Source organism: Phyllostomus discolor, chromosome 3 (assembly GCF_004126475.2).
Source record: "Phyllostomus discolor isolate MPI-MPIP mPhyDis1 chromosome 3, mPhyDis1.pri.v3, whole genome shotgun sequence".
Lineage (NCBI taxonomy): Eukaryota > Metazoa > Chordata > Mammalia > Chiroptera > Phyllostomidae > Phyllostomus > Phyllostomus discolor.
The window spans coordinates 115551431-115569455 of NC_040905.2; the positions used below are offsets into that span (position 1 = coordinate 115551431).

Consider the following 18025-nt stretch of genomic DNA (forward strand, 5'->3'; position numbering starts at 1 on the left):
TGGGAAAATATCATTTTAACGAGGCTGTGGTAAAGAGTGTTAATTGCCAATCGACCAAAATGCAGGGAGGGGCCTTTCTTCTTCGGGAACAATTGCCATTCCTTTGGGAATGACATGACTGTACTGAGACCACATGGCCAACCCACTGCAGCCAGCAGGGCCGGGAGGTGGAGGTGGAAGTCGCTGGGTGTGCTTCTGGTGACAGGGTTGACTTGGGGGTTGAAGCCTGTTGCTCCTACCCTCTCCTGCTCCTTCCTTGTCAACAGGGACCTTTACCAGCTAGTACCAAGGGTCACAGACCAAGCTGGCCCTGCTGCGGGGAGTGGGCTGCAGTGTTGGACAAATCAGAGGTGGTGATGGTACAGCCTGGAGGTGGGGAGAGTAGGGAGGTCCGTTGGAATGCACACAGGGCACGTGGGCGTGTCAGGGCAGCCTGTGACCTGGGATAAGCCAGGATGATATCAAGGGGCCCTGAAGTGTTGTGGTTTGTTTAAACTGGTCAGACAGGGGGATCCCTGTCTTCTTGCCACGTGTGGATTCCACAAATAGGGAAGATCACCTAACAGAGGCAGCACAGAAGACCCTGGGAGATGAGATGGAGCTTTAGGAGAAAGCTCTAGAAAAAGAGTGGGTGTTTGTGCAGACATTCAGGGGGTAGATATATGCGGGCTGGTGTCTGCATAGCTAGGCACGAAGTAGTTGTAGACATGTAGGAAGTGGGTGGGGGGTGGGTTTCTGCGTAGGTGTGCAGGAGGTAGGCGTGGGGGTGTCTGTGTGGATGTGCAGGAAGCAGACGTGGAGGTGCGTGTCTGTGTAGACATGTAGGAGGTTCAGCCCATCTGGGGCCACCGTTGGGACGGTCCCTCCAGGGCCTATGTGCGCTCTGGGAGAAAAGCTTTGTCAGTGACCTGACAGGTCTGTTCCGTGCTGGCCCAGGATGGATAGGGTCACTGGGCCCTAGATCAGAGGGCGAAGCTTCCCAGAGAGCGGATGTTAACCCAGGAGGTCTGACTCCTGGGCACGAGGAGTTGACTTTCAGTTCCCCTGTTGTTTTATGTTTACATGGTCACACGGCTGTGGCATGGGCTGGGATCTGTGTGGCAGTCCCCTCTCAGCTCCGTCATCTGTGCCCTTGTCCCCATACAGGTGTGCATTGCTGTGAGAAGGCATCTGGGTTGGATCTTTCTGCGCCTCTTCCTCTTGTAGGAAGTGCTAGTTTGTCCTGGGCTTGCGTCGGGACTAGTGTGAACGACTTGCAGTGTGTGCACAGGATGCGCAGCCCCAAATTCAGCCTGTGAAAAGAGGACTCGGGTGTCTTATCACCCCGAAATCCCCTCCCATCTTCTGCCCTGCAGCCTTGTTCCAACAAGTGACTGCTGAGAGCAGATGCCGTGGCAGTCAGAGTTTGGGACTGAGGAAGAGACTGGGGGACTTCAGCATTTGCAGCTGTGGTGTGAGTTGTCCTCACTGGGGAAAAAGACCAAGGGCCACACCCCCAGTTACTTGACTGTGGGCGTCTTTGTGGGCACTCACACAGGCCACTGAGTGGCTGACAACATATCACTATGGCCTGTGCACTGTGTCTTCAGTTCCACACAGAAACTGTGTTGGTTCCTAGAGAGGGGGTATGTTAAATGTGATTTATTGCATTTTCTTTTCCTGAAGGACACGGCAGTGCAGGGGAACTGAGGGCGGTGGGTGGTTAAGTGTGTCTGGCGTCTCAGGCAGACCCGGAGCACGAAGCAGCTGTGAGGCAGCGCCACTTCCTTCACTCCCATCTGCCCCTTCCTGCAGGGCACCCATTGGTGCCACCACATGAGCATCTGACCGGCGTGGCAGCCATCAGTGGCTACTGCCCACCTCCAGTTGCCCGCCCAGTAGTTCACCAGCACAAGAGGCCTCTGGCTGGGCTTTTCTGTGATGTCCAAGGGGCTGCTGTTTCTTGAGACCTGTGACTTTAATCCACGCCAGAGAAGGGAGAATTCTAGCGCCTTTGCCCCGCTGTAACAGTGGGAGTTACAGAGTGGGAGAACCCCACGGCAGGGTCACGCGCAGAGGGGACATGCTCCGTCTGCGACAGGTGGCCCCGTCATGCCTTCCTGTACCTGCAGCCAAACCATATCAACTTCAAATTTTACTTCAAAAAGTATTTCTGAATTATGTCTAGAATATACTGGCAGGTATGATTAACCCCATGTTTAAATTTCTGAAAGCCAGTCTTGAGTACAAGTGGCTAAAAATAGAGGCCTGTATTTTTTTTATTGGGAAAGGTATTTTGCTCCTCTCCCCACGGGTATGTTAAAAAATGTGATTCGAATTCATTTAAGCCTGCTAAAGCAAAATAAAATAAAGCTATATCTTCTAGGAAGTGACACCTGGGATGTTTTAGATGAAAAATGTCACAAAAGAAAACATCTGTCCATGAAGACCAGTGTTTTCCTCACCGTGTTTCTGATGCCAGGCATCTGTGGTCACGGTGACTGTGCGGCCTGCTTGGCACGGGCTTGGGGGCTGTGGGGCGGGACCCCACGAGCGCCGCAGTGGGTGTCAGCATGGTTCGGGCACACTTACCCTTGACGGGGACTCAGGTCAGCTCTTGACTCATGTTTCCCTGGCGGACGGCAGTTTTTGGGTGGTTGGAGCGACTTAGAAAGCTTGCTGAGAGAGCGAGGACCACTTAAGTGGAAAGTGGGCTTTCTTTTCCTTGCTATCCTGAAATGAAAGTTAGACACAATCTGTTCTTTTCATGTCCTTGTTATTCGTTATTTTAAGTTGAGAGGAAAGGATATTTGTTTGGGATGAGATGCTCAGATAATGGACACCGTTGATGGGAACGTCTTTCAAGTGTCGTCCAGCTGGCACCCTGTGGCAGGGACAGGAAGCCCCTGTGGGGCAAGGAGGCGCCGGGCAGGTGCACGTGGCGCTTCGCCGGCACTCAGCCCGCCGTGCAGTTGCTCAGCTTTGCTGAGTGCGTGCTATGGTTGCTGCTTCACTGAGAGCCTCCTCCTCTCCCTTCTCTTAAATGGGTGTCCTCTCAGCTTCTCTCTGGTCCAGACCAGTGTCCATGATGACTTCACAGTGTCATAAATGCACACCTCAGTACACATGGGGATCTTGAACTGTTGACACAGGAGACAGGTAAAACCCTGCACTTGGCCCTGACCAGTGCGGCTCAGTTGCTGGCATGTTGTTCCACAAACTGAAAGGTCACCGGGTCGATTCCCAGTCAGGGCACATGCCTGGGTTGCGGGTTCAATCCCTGGTCAGGGCATCTACAAGAGGCAACTGATCAGTCTTTCCCTCTCACATCAGTGTTTCTCTCCCTCTACTCTCACAAAAAATAAAATCTTAAAAACAAAACAAACCTTGCATGTGGTAGCGCTTTGAGTTTCTGAGGCCATTGTCATGGGGCAGAGTCAGGTAGCCTCAAGTGAGTCCCGCACATTCTAGGAGCATGACTGCCCGCCCCCCCCCCCCGCCCTCCACTCTCCGGTCTGGATCCCGACACTCAGCGAGGCAAGTGGGAACCTGATGCATCCGCTCCGTGACAGCCATGGTTGAAGGGCTTCGTTGAGGGGAGGGTGGCTTCAGTCCCACAGCCGTGCTTCGCAGAGTAACAACCCACATCCTGGGGTGCAGGCACCCCACACCTGGGAAAGCAGGCCCTGTAGGGTCCGGGTTCAAGTAGGTAGACTTAGAAAATAGGCCCGGTGGTTCAAAGCTTGGGGATGGGTGAGAGAATTTTTTGGGTGGGAGGGAAAAAGGAGAACATTCACTTCCTTTGTGGCATTTTCTTAGGCTCTGCTTATTTTCTTGTTTGGTTGATTGAGATGTTCTCTGCCTTCTGAAGATGGGCTGTGGTGGACAGCTGGACTGGCCTGTCTCACATCGGTCCTTTCTCCTGAATGCAGGAAAGGTGACGGGACTCAGGACTGTATTTTACAAAACAGGAAATAGGGAAGTGGCCCAGTGCCAGGCAGCCAGACATTCCTTTATGTTGGCTACTGCAAGTGGGCAGTTAGAACGTGACCAGGCTGCAGGCCCCACAGTAGGGGTACAGGGCAAGCCCAGGTAGGACTCAGGATTTCCAAGGACATGACACAGTAGGGCCAGGCAGCTTTGGGGGCCCCAGCTTCACAGGAGCCCACTCTCATTATCAGTCAAGCATGATTGGAATGGGTTTTGATTGATAATGCCCAAGTACAGGAGTGATAGCAGGTATTCAAGTTATCTTGAGGGTAACGATGACAGGCAGTTAAATGACTACTCTTGGTTCCTTTCTGCTTTTTCTAAAGAAGAAGCCTGGTTAGGAGAAGGCACAGAACTGTGTCTGCCGGGATGAGAGGCAGGAGGCAGCCTGAGGTCCGATCGGGCCATAAGGTGCCTCAGACTGGGCGGCGGGCAGCCCACTGCTGTGGAGCTTTATCCCCTTCTTCTCAGATGGGGTTGGGAGGAAGTAGGGATGCCTTTGAGAACTTGGCCTGGGCTCATCCTGTTCTTACTGAGAACTTGATTTGTCTGCCCAAAGCCCCCAGATGTCGCATCCAGTCCAAGGAGGCCCATGCGGTCCTTCCCAGGACCCCAGCCTGCTCTCCGTTTGTGCGCTGATGAGGCGTAGGCAAGGCTAGTGGAGGCTGCTCTCCTGATAGGTGCAGATCCTGGTGCTGCCTGGCTACCTTGACTTGTTTTTAATTTAATAAACTTCACTTTTTAGTTTTAACAGTTTTAGATCTACAGAATTGTTGCAGAAGTAGTTCAGGACTTCTTTGTTCCCCACTTCCGTTTCCCCTGTTGTTATCCTCTTACTGTGGATGGGGTGTTTGTCACGTGCAGTGACGAACCAGTGCCAACACCTCCTTGGCTCCTCCGTCACACCCTCTTTCTTGTCGGGGTCTCCGAGACCACTCGGTGTTGGCCCGGTGCCCGCAGGCTCCCCCGGGCGGGGCCGTGTCTCCGGCTCTGCTGATTTTGACCCGACAGCTGTGAGGAGGGCTGGTCAGGTGTCTGTTGGGCGTCCCTCCCTCTGCTGGGGCGTGTCTGATGTTTGCTCGTCAGTGACTGGGCCGCGGGCTTGGGGAGAAGACCGCAGAGGTGCACTGCCATTGTTGCCCACCATAGCGAGTCTGTGCCGTTGACACGACTCGCGTCCACGGCACTGACCCTAGTGTTCAGTGGGCCGTGAGCTCCTTCTCTCCTCCCAGGGCTGTGCCACGTGTTCTGTCTGTGGGCTGCGCTAGCCAGCCCGCACTCAGGCCCCTGGAGGGCGGGGCACCTGCACGGTGACGTGGGCTCTCCCGCACAGAGATCTGTTTCTCCCCCCATGTTGTCCATTCAGTCGTTCGTTGATCAGTGTGGACTCCTGCGTACATCTATTGTAGTACTTAGGGTATCCGTTCTATATCTCTAGGAATTTAAACATCTTGGAGATCAGCGGCGTTTCAGAGAAAGAGGCAGAGTTTGGTAACTACTATTTAGGTGGTCTTAAAGAAGAACCTAACCACAGTTAGCACTTCCCTGTCTGAAACAGTGGAACCTCGTTAGAAATCCTAAGTGACATCTGCCCCAGTTTCTCCAGTTAGTTAAGTATCAGCTTTTCCAAAATTCTGGGTTTGTGATCCTTTTGTCTGTACTTTACTTTGGCAATAATCCTAAAGGGCTTCTTTGTTGCTATTAAGGATGGCTGTATAACCATCTTCTCTCTTCCCCACCTTCCTGGCCCCCCAAAAAGAAGAAAGGACTATCTCTAGAAACTTGGACTGAGGTTGGGCAGCTCAGGGGGTCCCTTCCTGTGGAGGAAGCTGCCTCTGGCACATCTCTCTGACACAGGGACGGTATCAACTTCAAAGTGCACCGAGAACAGATGCCAGCAGACCCGGGAGATGTGGGGGGACCAGGGTCAGGGCTCTGCTCTGACTCTTGAGGATGGAAACCTGATTTTGGCTCCAGGCCTTAAATACAATGCTGTTCCACGGCTGCCCCCATCCTGGTTTGTAGCCCATTGGTTTCACCAGGTATAGATACATGTGATGCATAAAAATGAATTCCTCCTTTGGATTTATGAGGTTCCAGGGAGCAGAATGGTGCCATTTCCTCCCTGGCCACTGTGGCTCAGCTGGTTGGGCACTGTCCAAAAAACCAAAAGATCACAGGTTCGATTCCCAGTCAGGGCACATGCCTGAGTTGCAGGTTCAGTCCCCAGTCAGGGCACATACGAAAGGCAACCAATCAGTGTTTCTGTCTCACATTGATGTTTCTCTTCCACTCTTTCTCTCTCCTTTCCCTTCTCTCTTAAAAAAAAATGGTGCCATTTCCATTCTGTAGTAATAAGGGTCAAGTACTCAGAGCCAGGCAGGGGCCCAGTCACAGGTGGTAAGGGAGGATGGTGTGCTATAGGCCCTTCCATTCTTGCCAGACAGATATGTCACACAGGTCCAGCCATCCCAGAGCCTCCTCAGCTGGGCCACAGTGAAACAGCCTTTCTCACACGCAGAGAGGGACCTTCTCTGCTCTTGCACATTGGCATTGAGACAGGGCCTGCCAGTGCTATGGCGGGTCCCACGTCCCACTGACTGGGTGGGGCCCCACTCCCCATGGTTCTGTGATGGGCTGTTCTAGCAGAGGTTAGGGCTGGGCCAGAGTAGACGCCCTCGGACTGCTTGGGTATACCAAGGGCCGCTGTTTTAGTTCCTGTGACATTTTCATCCTGATTCGCTTCTGTTTGGCCTTCACCATGTGACAGGGACTTCCATGTGGGTGACATGATTAGCCACAGACTCGCATCAGGAATTGAGGGGGGCTCACAGGAGCAGGCTTTATCACACCGACTCCTGTCTACCTGCTTTCTGAGTGAGCCTTTGGGGAGCTCAGTGCCGGGCAAGAAAGTGGGGAGAAGTCTTACAAATTCACAGCTTGCCTCTCCACAGGCAGGGGAGCATAATTTAACAAATATTTATCCAAGGAGTTTTTTTTACAAAGCAAAAAGTGCTGGAAGCCTGATGTACTTTTTTAATCACAGGCCTTCTGTAAAAATAGGAACCTCACACAAAAGTTGCTGCGGTGGCTTGAGGCCCAAGGGGCCGTGGACAAGACTGCTTTGTGCTGCGGGCAAGGGTCCTAGTGGATGCGGTGCCTCCGCAAGGCCCCGCCCCTGCCGGTCCTCTCCTGTCTGCACGCAGACCGGCTGCCTGCCTCTGTGAAGGGGCCTCGTCTTTAGCAGGCAGGCGGAGACACTGCGTTCACACAGACCACCTGGGAGCAAAAGCTAAAATGGAAGGGCCGGAGTTTCTTTAAAGAACAAAACAGTAGAACATCCCCAAAATAGCTCCATTGACAGCCATCTCTTCTAAAATAAATCCCAGCTGTTAAAAAATACAGTAAAAGCTGTAAAAGTAGTGAAGCCTTTTTAGTTTTTTTGAATAATTAAATATAACTACTTGTGTTTAAAACCTTGTATCAGGCAGCCTTGAAATTCAAAATTCAAAACGGCTAAAGTCATGAAAGGCATTTTTCAATACCCTCAGTAAATGTGATGGCTATAACACCACAGGCCCACCCCTGGTTCCCACGGGGCGCTGTACTCTGGTGGCCAGGCTGCAGACAGGAGCCATGCGAGGCCAGCTCTGACCTGATAGCTGTCTCTTTCAGTCAGATCTGATAAAAATATAAACCGTTCATTCTCTGTAAGTTTGTGACAATTAGCCCGTTTCTCCTTCTCCATCAACAAGGTGGTTTACTGGGAGAATGTGCTGCATAAACTTGTTTCTTGAATTAGCCAGTATGTAAACTGGCTGTTTTAAAGGTTTTGAACTACAGAAACTTAGAAACTTTTTCAAAAGTCGAGAGTAGCCCTGGCTGGTATAGCTCAGTGGATTGAGCGCCAGCCTGCGGACCAAAAGGTCACCAGTTCGGTTCCCAATCAGGGCACATTCTGGGTTGCCAGCCAGGTCCCCAGCTAGGGGTGTGTGAGAGGCAACTGATGTACGTCTCAAGCATCAGTGTTTCTCTCCTTCTCTTTCTCTGTCCCTTCCTGTCTCTTTAAAACAAATAAATCTTAAAAAAAAAGTAGAGTATAATGCCAAGAACCCTCATGCACACACAAGTGTCCCCTCTTCTCCCAAATTGTCTTTTCCGGAGTAAAGAGCAAATCCTGCACTGTGGTGTTTAACCTGTAAGCAGTGTGCACCTCTGATGGGCCAGGGTGGTTAAAGACACCATCGCTGCCAGACGCAGCTCTAAGAGAACAGCCCCCTGACAGCTCTTCCGCGGTGCCTGCATTGCTTCAGGTACCCTCCAGTGTGTTGCTGTTGCCTGTAAGATCTGCGTCTGAACTTTTCACTGTGGGAAATCACACACACATTCAAAAGTGGGCAGTGTAGGGAGCCCTGGGATCTGCCCCGGCCCCCCCAGATGCCCAAGACTGACCCTCCTTTCATCCTCCAGAGGTCCCGCCTTCTCTTCACTGAGGGGCTCTGTGCACATTTCAGGCCTGATCCTCTCATTCATACGTATTTCTTAAAACATCTTTATTGAGGTATGATTTACATACCATAACATTTAACCATTTAAAGGGTACAAGTCAGTGGCTTTATATAGGTGCGGAGTTCTGCAGTCATTACTAAGTGTAAAAAATGGTTATCACCCCCAAAAGAAACTTATGCCCCCATTCCCCTCCCAATCCCCAGCAGCCACTGAATTTCTTTCTGTCTCTGTAGACTCACCTGTTTTGGATGTTTCACATAAATGGAGTCCCACACTGTGTGGCCGGCTTACATCCCACAGCAGGATGCTTTTAGGGCTCATTCACATTGTAGCATGTGTCAGTTCCCCGGGGGCGTGGTCTTTTTATCCTTGAGTCCAAGTGGAGGATTTTGTTTTCACCTTGGGCTGGGAGACAGGTGCCAGAGCTGCACAGGTGTGAGGGGTGTTTGTTTCAAGGCCCACGCGACCCCCACCTCAGTTGTGTTCCGTGACATTGTAGGGATTTAAGTCTACAACTGGGGCTGATGTCTCTCCCCTCTCCAGGGGTGCAGAGTGAGCCTGCATCACGGAAGCCCTGGGCCAGTGTGCGGACTCCAGGTTCTACTCAGATCCCACGTGAAGACAGATCTGAGACCCTTAGAGAGGAAGCAGGCCCCCAGGGTCCTTTAATTTAGGGCCCTTCTCTAATAATGTGTGCTCGGGGTCATGGGGTATCCTTTCAGGTTTCAAATTCCAGGGTGTGACATTTTTATGGTGTTTGATTGAAATTATTTACTGTGGGAAAACCAAGTATTACATTTACTTTTTTCCAAAATATTTTTTGATTGGCCTGTTGTAGGCATCACCCTGTACTGTCTGTGTGGGGTGGGCAGGAGACGAAAAGGCTGCAGTCCCCCAGGGCAGCCTGCTGGACCTGGGGGCCCCAACTGCCCCCTCAGGGCACCCGAGGACAGTTCTGCCCTCTCCCTTGACCCCCTGCTGCATTTACTCCCCATGAGCTCTGTGCCCTGATACCACACTGCCCTGGGGTCACGGACAGGGGCTCTACTTAACTGGGTAACGCAGTACTTTTAATCTTGTAAGTGTTTTTTTTTTGGCAAAGTGCCAAATTTTAATACACTTTTCTCCTTTTGTTTTCCAGGTATTCATTTGGTAAGTGAAAATCATTTAGAAAAACTCTGCAAGAGTTAGCATTTTGTATTGGGGTATGTATCCTCACACCTTTTTCTTATTGACTTTCTCATTGCTTGGGCGTCTGGCACCAACCCACAGGGCTGGCCGTGCTGTCCTGACGCTGTGTGTGTTAGCTAGCCTCCTCGCCCAGAGTGGCGGGCCAGCCCAGATGAGGGAGCGCACGCGTTTTCGGGTTCACTGCGTGTGGCACCAATCTCTGTGTTGCTGGTAGCATCGTCCCACAGCAGTGACAGCAGCGATGGCTCCATGGCACATTGTGAGTCCGTCCCCTAACCCTGGGTGAGTGAAAAGACCTGTGACACGTGTGCTCCCCTCTCTAGGCCACATTGAGTCCCCAGTGGACATGAGCCTATGGACACCATACATAGAGGGGGCTCACCTGGCACTGTCCCTGACTGGCAGGGTACCCCAAAGGTGGCTGGATGTCTGCCTGATTTGGTAGGGGGAGGATTCAGGTTCCCCCAGCCTGGGCTCTGAGGGAAACGCTGCACCAGGGTGAGCGTGCCGACTAGGGTTTTTATTCAGAAATTAATGGGCCGTGGGGCCGTGGCCTCTGGCTGGAGGTGAGCAGAGGACAGCCCCCAAGTAAACGGGACTGGATAGGCTGGGGGCGCGGCACAGGTTACATTTGCGCCTCACCTGCTGACATGCCGTTACAGCAGAGGCACCAGTGCTCTCCCGGGGGCACGACAGAACCCAGATGCCCCTCCACTCACAAGACACAAAGGACCAGGAGGGCAGGCTCATTCTGGAGGGAATAGGCCATGACAGCAGCCAGCCCCAAGGTGCCTGGATCCCGGCACTTTCAGACCGGGACTAAGCAGCTGCCAAGACTCTGTGGACTGAGGTGAGGGAAAACAGGCTCCTGCTGAATGAGAACAAAATGAGATCGCAGTAGAAAGATCAAAAATATAAAAAAGTGGACATTTCAGAACTGAAAGATACAGTCTCTGAAGTGAGAAATTCATTGGATGGACTGGATAGCAGGGTGGCGGTAACAAAGGAATGAGAGACCAGCAGACATCCCCCAGGCTGAGACCGGACCCCCAGGAGGAGGGGAGAGAGAACGGCCGAAAAGTTTGTAAGTGTAGGGAGACGTTTAAACATACAGATTCAGGAAGCCTGGTGGGCCCCAAAAGGCATAAATAAAACTACATGCTCAAATCATCTGAAATCAATACTGAAAACCAAAGGGGAAGGGAGAAGCTTGAAAGGGGGAATGGCTGGACCCCGGCATCCAGGGGCAGTCGTGCTGAGAGAGGGACACTGTGCCCCAGACCCTGCACCCAGACAGCGCCCTCCGGGGCCAGAGGTAAAATAAGCAGAAGTGAGAGAATTTATCACTGGCGGATGCGCACTCTGGGAACGCCAGGGGCGGCTCTCTAGGCTGAGGGAAGGGACAGGAGGAGAGGACTCGAGTCCCTGAGCAGGCACGTGGCACGCGGGAACCAGTCGAGAACACAGGTGAATGTGAAGAGGGTTTGGCTCCACCTACTTCCTTCAAAACACATATAACTGTTTAAAAGCAAAACGAATTCTTTGTCTTTGGAGGTTTGGAATGCACTGAGAGGGGACACATGTGATGAGTGTGACATGGAGCTTGAGAAGGCACAGACGGACCCCTGGGGCCGAGACGTCCACACTTTATGTCGAGCGGCACAACGTTAACTTTAGGGTTTGAAAAGCTAAGCACCTGTGTGATAGCCCCTGGAGCGCGCACCAGGAAGATCTAGAGTGACAGTTAAAATGCCCACAGACACTTTAAAGGGGGTCTGAAGACATTTGAATGACCCACAAAAGGCAGGGAAGGAGGAACACAGGAGTAGAAACTAAGGCTTTACTAGGAAATAAAAAATTAAATGGTAAGCCTGAACACCATATTAGTAATTACATTAAGTGTTAGTGGACTAAACACTCCAGTTAAAAGACAGAAATCAACAGAACGAATTAAGAAGAAAAAAAGTAGGATGTAGTTATACTCTCCTACAGGTGATGCACACTAAATGTAAACACAGAAAGCCTGAAAGAAAGTGGATGGGAAAGACACACTGGAGACAGCAGTCAGAAGGCCAGTGCAGGACCGCGCATTGCTGGAGGTAAAGGACACGTCGTCACGCAAGCAGGGAGCCATGACAGACCTTGAAGCTTGTGAAATAAAAAAGTGACAAGTAAAGGGAGACAGAGAAGGAATTTCAACCCCCTTTTCCTCGTTGACAAAACAGCCGGATAGAAAGTTGGTGACGGGATGGACCCCCTGAACAGCACTGCCAGGGCCCCGCCTCTGGTGGGCGTTTCTGAGAACACAGGTTCTGTTCCCACGCACATGGTTCCTCCACCAGGCTGCACACAAGGATTAAGTGGAAGAGGGATTAAATCATATAGATTCTGTTTCTGTGAGAGACAGTCTCTCCCATCCTAGCAGTGAGCTGGATATTCTGCAAAAGCCATAATTTCTCTGGACTCCCTCAGTGCACTGAATTTGCAAAGCAGCTAAGGGATCAGAACTCCCATTCCCCCTGACTGAGGAGGGATGGGTCTGTTTTCAGGCTTCACCTTCCGCAGAGCGAAAGCAGGAAAGGGTAAGGAAAACAGTCGTCCCCAGACACAGAGTTCTTGCTTACTCAGTGCTATGGTCTGCAGGCCTCCGTGAGGCTTGTGGGAAGGATTGGGGCAGGTGGGGAGAGCACCCAGGGCTTCCTTGGTGGTGCAGTGCAGGAGGTGACCAGCCACCCACCTGCCCACTGGACTGTCCTCTTATAGGAAGCAGAAGCCTCGAACTAGTGAGAAGGAGGATCAACCTACGCACCACACTGCACCGCACCCAGGTCCCTGGGAGAAGGGCATCTGTGAGAGGGGCTACACGTCGAGTCTGATACCGAGTGAGCTCTGCTGCTGCTGGGGGCTGTTGGTCAGTGGAGCAGGGGGAGAATTGAGAGATTCTGAGAAGGCCCCACCCCAAGGTGGCAAGTGAGGCTGGACCAGGAGCTGACAGTTCCTTCTATCATCTGCCCATTCCTCAAGGACAGGCAGCAGCTTGGGAGAGGCTGATCAGGCTGGCCAGTCAGGAGCTGCGTAAGTGAGAAACGCCCAGCCCCCTCTCCGAGCAGGGCAGGTGACCGAAGCCCCGCCTCCAGGGAGTTGCAGCCTGTGGTCACTGAGGGTAATGAGGGAACAACAAGCCCAAACCCAGCTCTTTTTCTGGCTAGATTTTCTTGTCCTCACCCCCACCCTCAACTAACAACCTCACCGTGCGTGCTCATTTCTGGGTAATTATATTCACCTCAGGAGCCACTGTTTTTCTCCACGCGATATTTGACATACTAAGAAAAGTCACCACACACCCGGAAAAAAAAGGACTTGCTGACAGTGGATTGTCCAGAGATGCAGCAATCAGTAGAAAAGATCCAGATTCTGGGCTAATAGCTACATTTTGCTCCGAATTAAAGCAAGTCTGTCCTCCATTTATGCTTCTCTTGGTATGTCTGGTGCTCTTCACAAGTTTAACTGCCCGTCTGGCCACAGTTGGAGACTGAGAAGCCAGCCTCTGACTTGCTATTGCATTTCCCCCCGAGGGGCCTGAGTAGGACTGACTCTCATGTGCTGTCTTCTCTGAGCACTTGGTGGGCCACCCCCACTGAAAGTCCACGAGCACAACTTGAGAAGACCCCTGATGGCCACAGCAGCTGGCTTGCCGCCGGGCGACCGCCGAGCATCTCCGCTCTGCTCCCTTCCTTGGCCACTGTGGTGCCGGGGCAGGGACAGCCAACCCACAGGGACTTTCCCATTGGCCTCAGTCAGGGGTCGCCTACAAGAGCTTAGTTTTCATAACAGGCAGACCATCCTCTCCTGTTTGCACTTGTATCTCTCTGTTCTCATCAATGAACATGGATATCGGTATAACGGACATAGATATATTAACAAATGCAGAACTTAGTTATACCTCATTGTCTTTATTGTGCAAATGGACTTGGATGAAGATAAAGCAACTCTGGATGACAGGCTGAGACACCAAGCTGTACCACAAAACAGCGATTTTGGAAAATGCAGTGCCCCTGGGCAGCCGGCTGACTTGAATTGAGCAACACTACTCAAGCTACTGTTTAAATGTTCGTCTCCAGACACAGGTGCTTTCTGGCTTAATTAAAATTAAGCAAAATAAAGCTGGGGGCTCCTCAGCCACACCTGCGGCACATCAAGTGCTCAGCAGACACACTGGGCCAAGTGGGTCACAGAGCTTCCCACGTGCTGTAGGGCACAGGCGGCAAGCACAAGGCCTGCGGCCGAATCCGGCCCTCCACCTTGTTTTATCGCAACCTGCACCTTGTTTCTACCCAGCGGCAGCATCAAGCTCCTTGTCCCTAGTTAAGGAGTAGTTACATTTATACAGTCCTAAAATTACATTTGGCCCTTTGAAAGCAACTGCAAGGCTGACGTGGCCCCCATTAAAATGAGCTTCACACCCCTGCTCTAGAAAGTCCTGTGGATGGTTCGTCAGAGGACGCCCTCCTTTCACCACCATGTTCCTCTGGGGGCTCAACTACCTCTCTCCACTGACCACTGCGGTGTGGCAGGTGTGAGTATAACCCCGTCGGGTTGGGAGTAGGGACATGTGGCTGGTCTCCCTGAAAGAGGCACAGCCAAGGCCTCTCTGGTTGTCTTTCCTTTGTTCAGTGACCAGGTGTTTCCCGGGATTTCTGAGTTTCTATGCACACTTCTCCTGGTCTTGAAGTCCCCTCTTCAATGTGGTTGTCACCTGCTGCCATTCTGCAGCTCTGTCCCCTGGGGTCTTGCATCCCCGTTCGCATGGATGTGACTGCTAGGTAAGGGGACGGCGTGCGAACGGAGGCCGTTTGCTCCAGGACACAGGAAAACCACAGCATTCGTGATAACACTGCCTCACCAGCTGCATCTCTGCTGAAGCATTGAGGCCGTGCTTTGAAATCTGCCAGTCTGCTAACTCTTACTTCAAAGGATGGGTCTAAAACGTGATTAATTCAACACCCCTCTATGTGCTGTTTCCGGCTGCTCTGCAGGAAGTGAGCTTTTTGATATTTGTGAGGTTGGGGCTGGAGCCTTTTTTGAACTTCACGTTGTCCTGGTGCATTTGAAAATAGTGCTGGGCCCAGCAGGCAGCATAGGGTTCCAGGAAGGGCTTTCTGATCTTTTCGCCAGGACAGGGCTGCTCTTGGCCCATGCCCTCCTGATGGCATGCTGAGCCCCCTGGGCCATGCACCTCAGCCTTAAGGGACCAAGCACTCCCAGAAGGGGGTTCCTGTCTGCCTGTATTTGGGGAAGTTAGGATGAGCCAGGGCCACAGCAGTTGCTTTTTGGAGCCAAGCCCTATGACTTACTGCAGAGCCTGCCCTCAGAGGCCAGCCCTCTCAGACCTGGGAAAACCCAGGGAGCACTAGAGCAGGCAGGGCCAGTCCTGCTGCCTCCTGGATGTGACAGGCATGGAGAGACTCACTTTGAGGGGTCCTGCAGCCACCATGAGCTATTCATACTGGTCCAGGTAGACCCAAGGAGGTGGGCATCGAGGAAGGCAGCAGTTGGCAGGAAGCTTTTGTGAGGTGGATTCTGCACTTGTCCCTCTAATATATTTGTTCTGAATTGATCCCTCTAATGTGATTGTTTTAATATCAAAAAGATGCAGAAACCAGTAAAATTGAACCTCAAGCTTAGCTGTGTGGGATCTGTAGTTTTGGTTCTCAACTCAGTGCTAGGAACTGGAAACAAGCGTTGGGGTAGCAAGGAGGCTGCCAGGTACCCTGTGTAAAGGGGTTCGGGGTGGTCCTCTGTGGGGGAGTTGGCAGTGGGGTCTGCAGACGTGAGCACACTCATGATGGAGTGAGAGGTCCAGAGGGAATCTCAGGGAAGGATCCTGAAAGGCTTTACACCCAGGTCATTCCTTTTTGAAAAAGAACATTTTTTTTTACTGAAGGCCTGTCAGGCTATGAGTTAGACAACTTAGGGATCCTTCATTTCAATAATAACCGTAATCAATGAATTATTTATTTATCCTAATGTGGAAACCAGGTGTTAGCTAGTTTCGAGCCTTCCTTGATGCTAGTCAGGTATCAGCAAGTTCTGCTGGGAACAGCAGTCAGGGAGCAGGACCAGGAAGGAGGCCTTGGGGGCTGATCCAGGTCATGCTCTGAGAGCTGTGAGCACCCCGATCTCGGTGAGAGGAACCCTCATTGGAGCACAAGGAATGAATAGCACACACCAGGGCTGCAGCAGCAGGCCCATGGGTGAACCCCGGGGGGGGTGGGCTGAGTGAGCTTCAGAGGAAAGCTAGGGGAGCCTCGGTCCATTCCAGATGGCGCTGCCCTGGACAGTCTGGTCTCTGGTAGGGGAGCTGTGTGCAGTGGGCCACACCCAGGCAAGCAGGGAGGGGCTGTGCATACAGGCTGCTCTTGACTTTCGTCACTGTCTCTGTACTGAGAGCAGCTTTTTACTCTGTCCTGCGGGATGCTTCACTTCTGCCTCACTAAGTCTGTTTTCCAGGCAGGTCCAGTGCTGGCATTGCATGTTTATGGGCCTGGACACTTGAACCCGATGCACTCTGTCACAGCAGCACCTCCCACCAGCCGTTGTGAATTAACTGCTCCCTGTGACCCCGCGCCCTTGCTGCTCTTAAAGTCATGCTTTAAAAACAGCTTAATGAGGGGTTTACTGGCCCAATTGGAAGTTTTTATTAAAAACCTATTAGTGCTGGAGTGGAGCCTGCCTGCAGGAAGCGATTAGCTGCCTTGGAGCTCCGAGCCACCTCAGCCGCAGCAGGTCCCCCAGACCTCCTCCAGGTCCTCACTTCGCCTGGTTCTCATATCCTCTGGTTTAATTATGGCTCGTCTGATTCTCTTCCCAGCCCCCATGCTCAAGAAAGCAGTTTCTTTTAATTAAATTATTCCCATAATCAGAGGCAGCCTTATCCACCCAACTGTGAGGTCACCCAGGGCTACAGGCCTTTTCTGGGGAGTCTTCTGCCACATCCTAGGTGCTCCGGGTTGATGAGAAAGAGGGGCCAGCCCTACCGGGGTCCCTCTCTCCTCCTCACCCAGGGGCCCATCCACCTGCCGTCTGAGATTCTTCCTTGGTGCTCCGAGCTCTCTGGTGCTTCTCAAGGTCACATTCTTTCCTCCCTGTCCCCCACAGTACCCTCCTCTCGGGTCAATGGGACACCAATAAAGATCTTGAAAGGACTCCTCCAGGGTGTGACTTTCTGTTGCTGGTGGAGAAGGAGTGAGCAGGTGAGGGGTCGGCGCTGGGGAGGAGACTGGGGGCGCAGATGCCCTGACAGGGAGAAGGCGATGCTCCTGGCTATCACCCAGTTTGGCACTGTTGTCCACGGACCTCAGGAGTTGTCCTGGTGTCCAGACTGGCAGGGGTGCATGGCATTCAGACCAAGATGTTGAAGGGGAAAAACCGGTTCTGGGGCACTGGAGTCCCTTAGAATGTGTCTCTCGTGGTGGAGGTTCTGCTTCCTTCATATGTGGCCACACGCTGTACTTGGTTTTTGTTTTTAGTGTCCTCTTTTTCACCTAATTTTGTTCCCCCCTTCCTGAGCTAACCACCCACCTGACTGTGGCCTCTCGTGGTGTACTCACCCTGTGCGTGAGCGTGGGGTGTGCACACGCGGGGCTGGGCCGCATCTACCCAAAGGGGCCGTGGCACATGCATTTCTGCCTTCTCTTTTTCCACTTAGTAGTATCCGGTGATTACTTAGTTGAACAAAAAGAAAATATATTTTAAAGACCATTTTTTAAAATTCACACCATTGCTAACACTGTGCTTGCTCTGAATTGCTCCCATCACAGCCAGTCACCTGTGTCTGGTGTCTGGTAGTCCGCTCGTCTGAAACATGCTTACCTTTCTAACGTGCACAGTGCTGGGACATTGAAGAAGCATTTTGTTGCCGTAATTCATACTTTCAGTCCTAAATCCATTTGGGCAGCTTTTGTCTGGAATGCTTCTAAATTACTTTTTATTTGAGTTGTGTCAGTACGTAACTTTGACTAGCATTTGCTTTTCAATTGACAGTAGAATTAATGTATCGCAGCCAACTGTTGAGAGTTCCCTGGGTGCCGGCACCCTGACAGTTAAAGAAGGTGGTTTCATCGCCACCCCATTTTCCAGAGACTTGCTGTGAGTCCCTGCAGACAAGTGTCTGTCGATCTGTCAGAACTTGGCCCTCTCCTCCTTGCTGCCTCCTGGCGCACAGTGTTCAGAGCGGCCTCTCCACTCCCACCCCCACGCCCGGCTGCAGCCCTTCCCGACTGTCCTGTGTGATGCTGAGTCCTGATCAAAACAGCCACAGGCTGTCTCCGTCACGGGTCTCTTCAATCAAAGAACT

At 52.0% G+C, this 18025-nt stretch overlaps 1 protein-coding gene across 6 annotated transcripts in view; it reads left to right on the plus strand.

Annotated features, from left to right (window-relative positions):
- The window catches only part of LMF1 (lipase maturation factor 1), a 109277-nt gene that overhangs the window by 19825 nt on the left and 71427 nt on the right, over positions 1-18025 (plus strand). For 5 of the 6 annotated variants that reach the window (XM_036021101.1, XM_036021104.1, XM_028529412.2 and 2 more), the window contains one exon: positions 9620-9630. The exons of the other annotated variant lie outside the window; for it this stretch is intronic. In XM_036021101.1, the coding sequence (XP_035876994.1) occupies positions 9620-9630 (11 nt within the window). The remainder of the gene's footprint in view (positions 1-9619; positions 9631-18025) is intronic. 6 annotated transcript variants of the gene reach the window in all.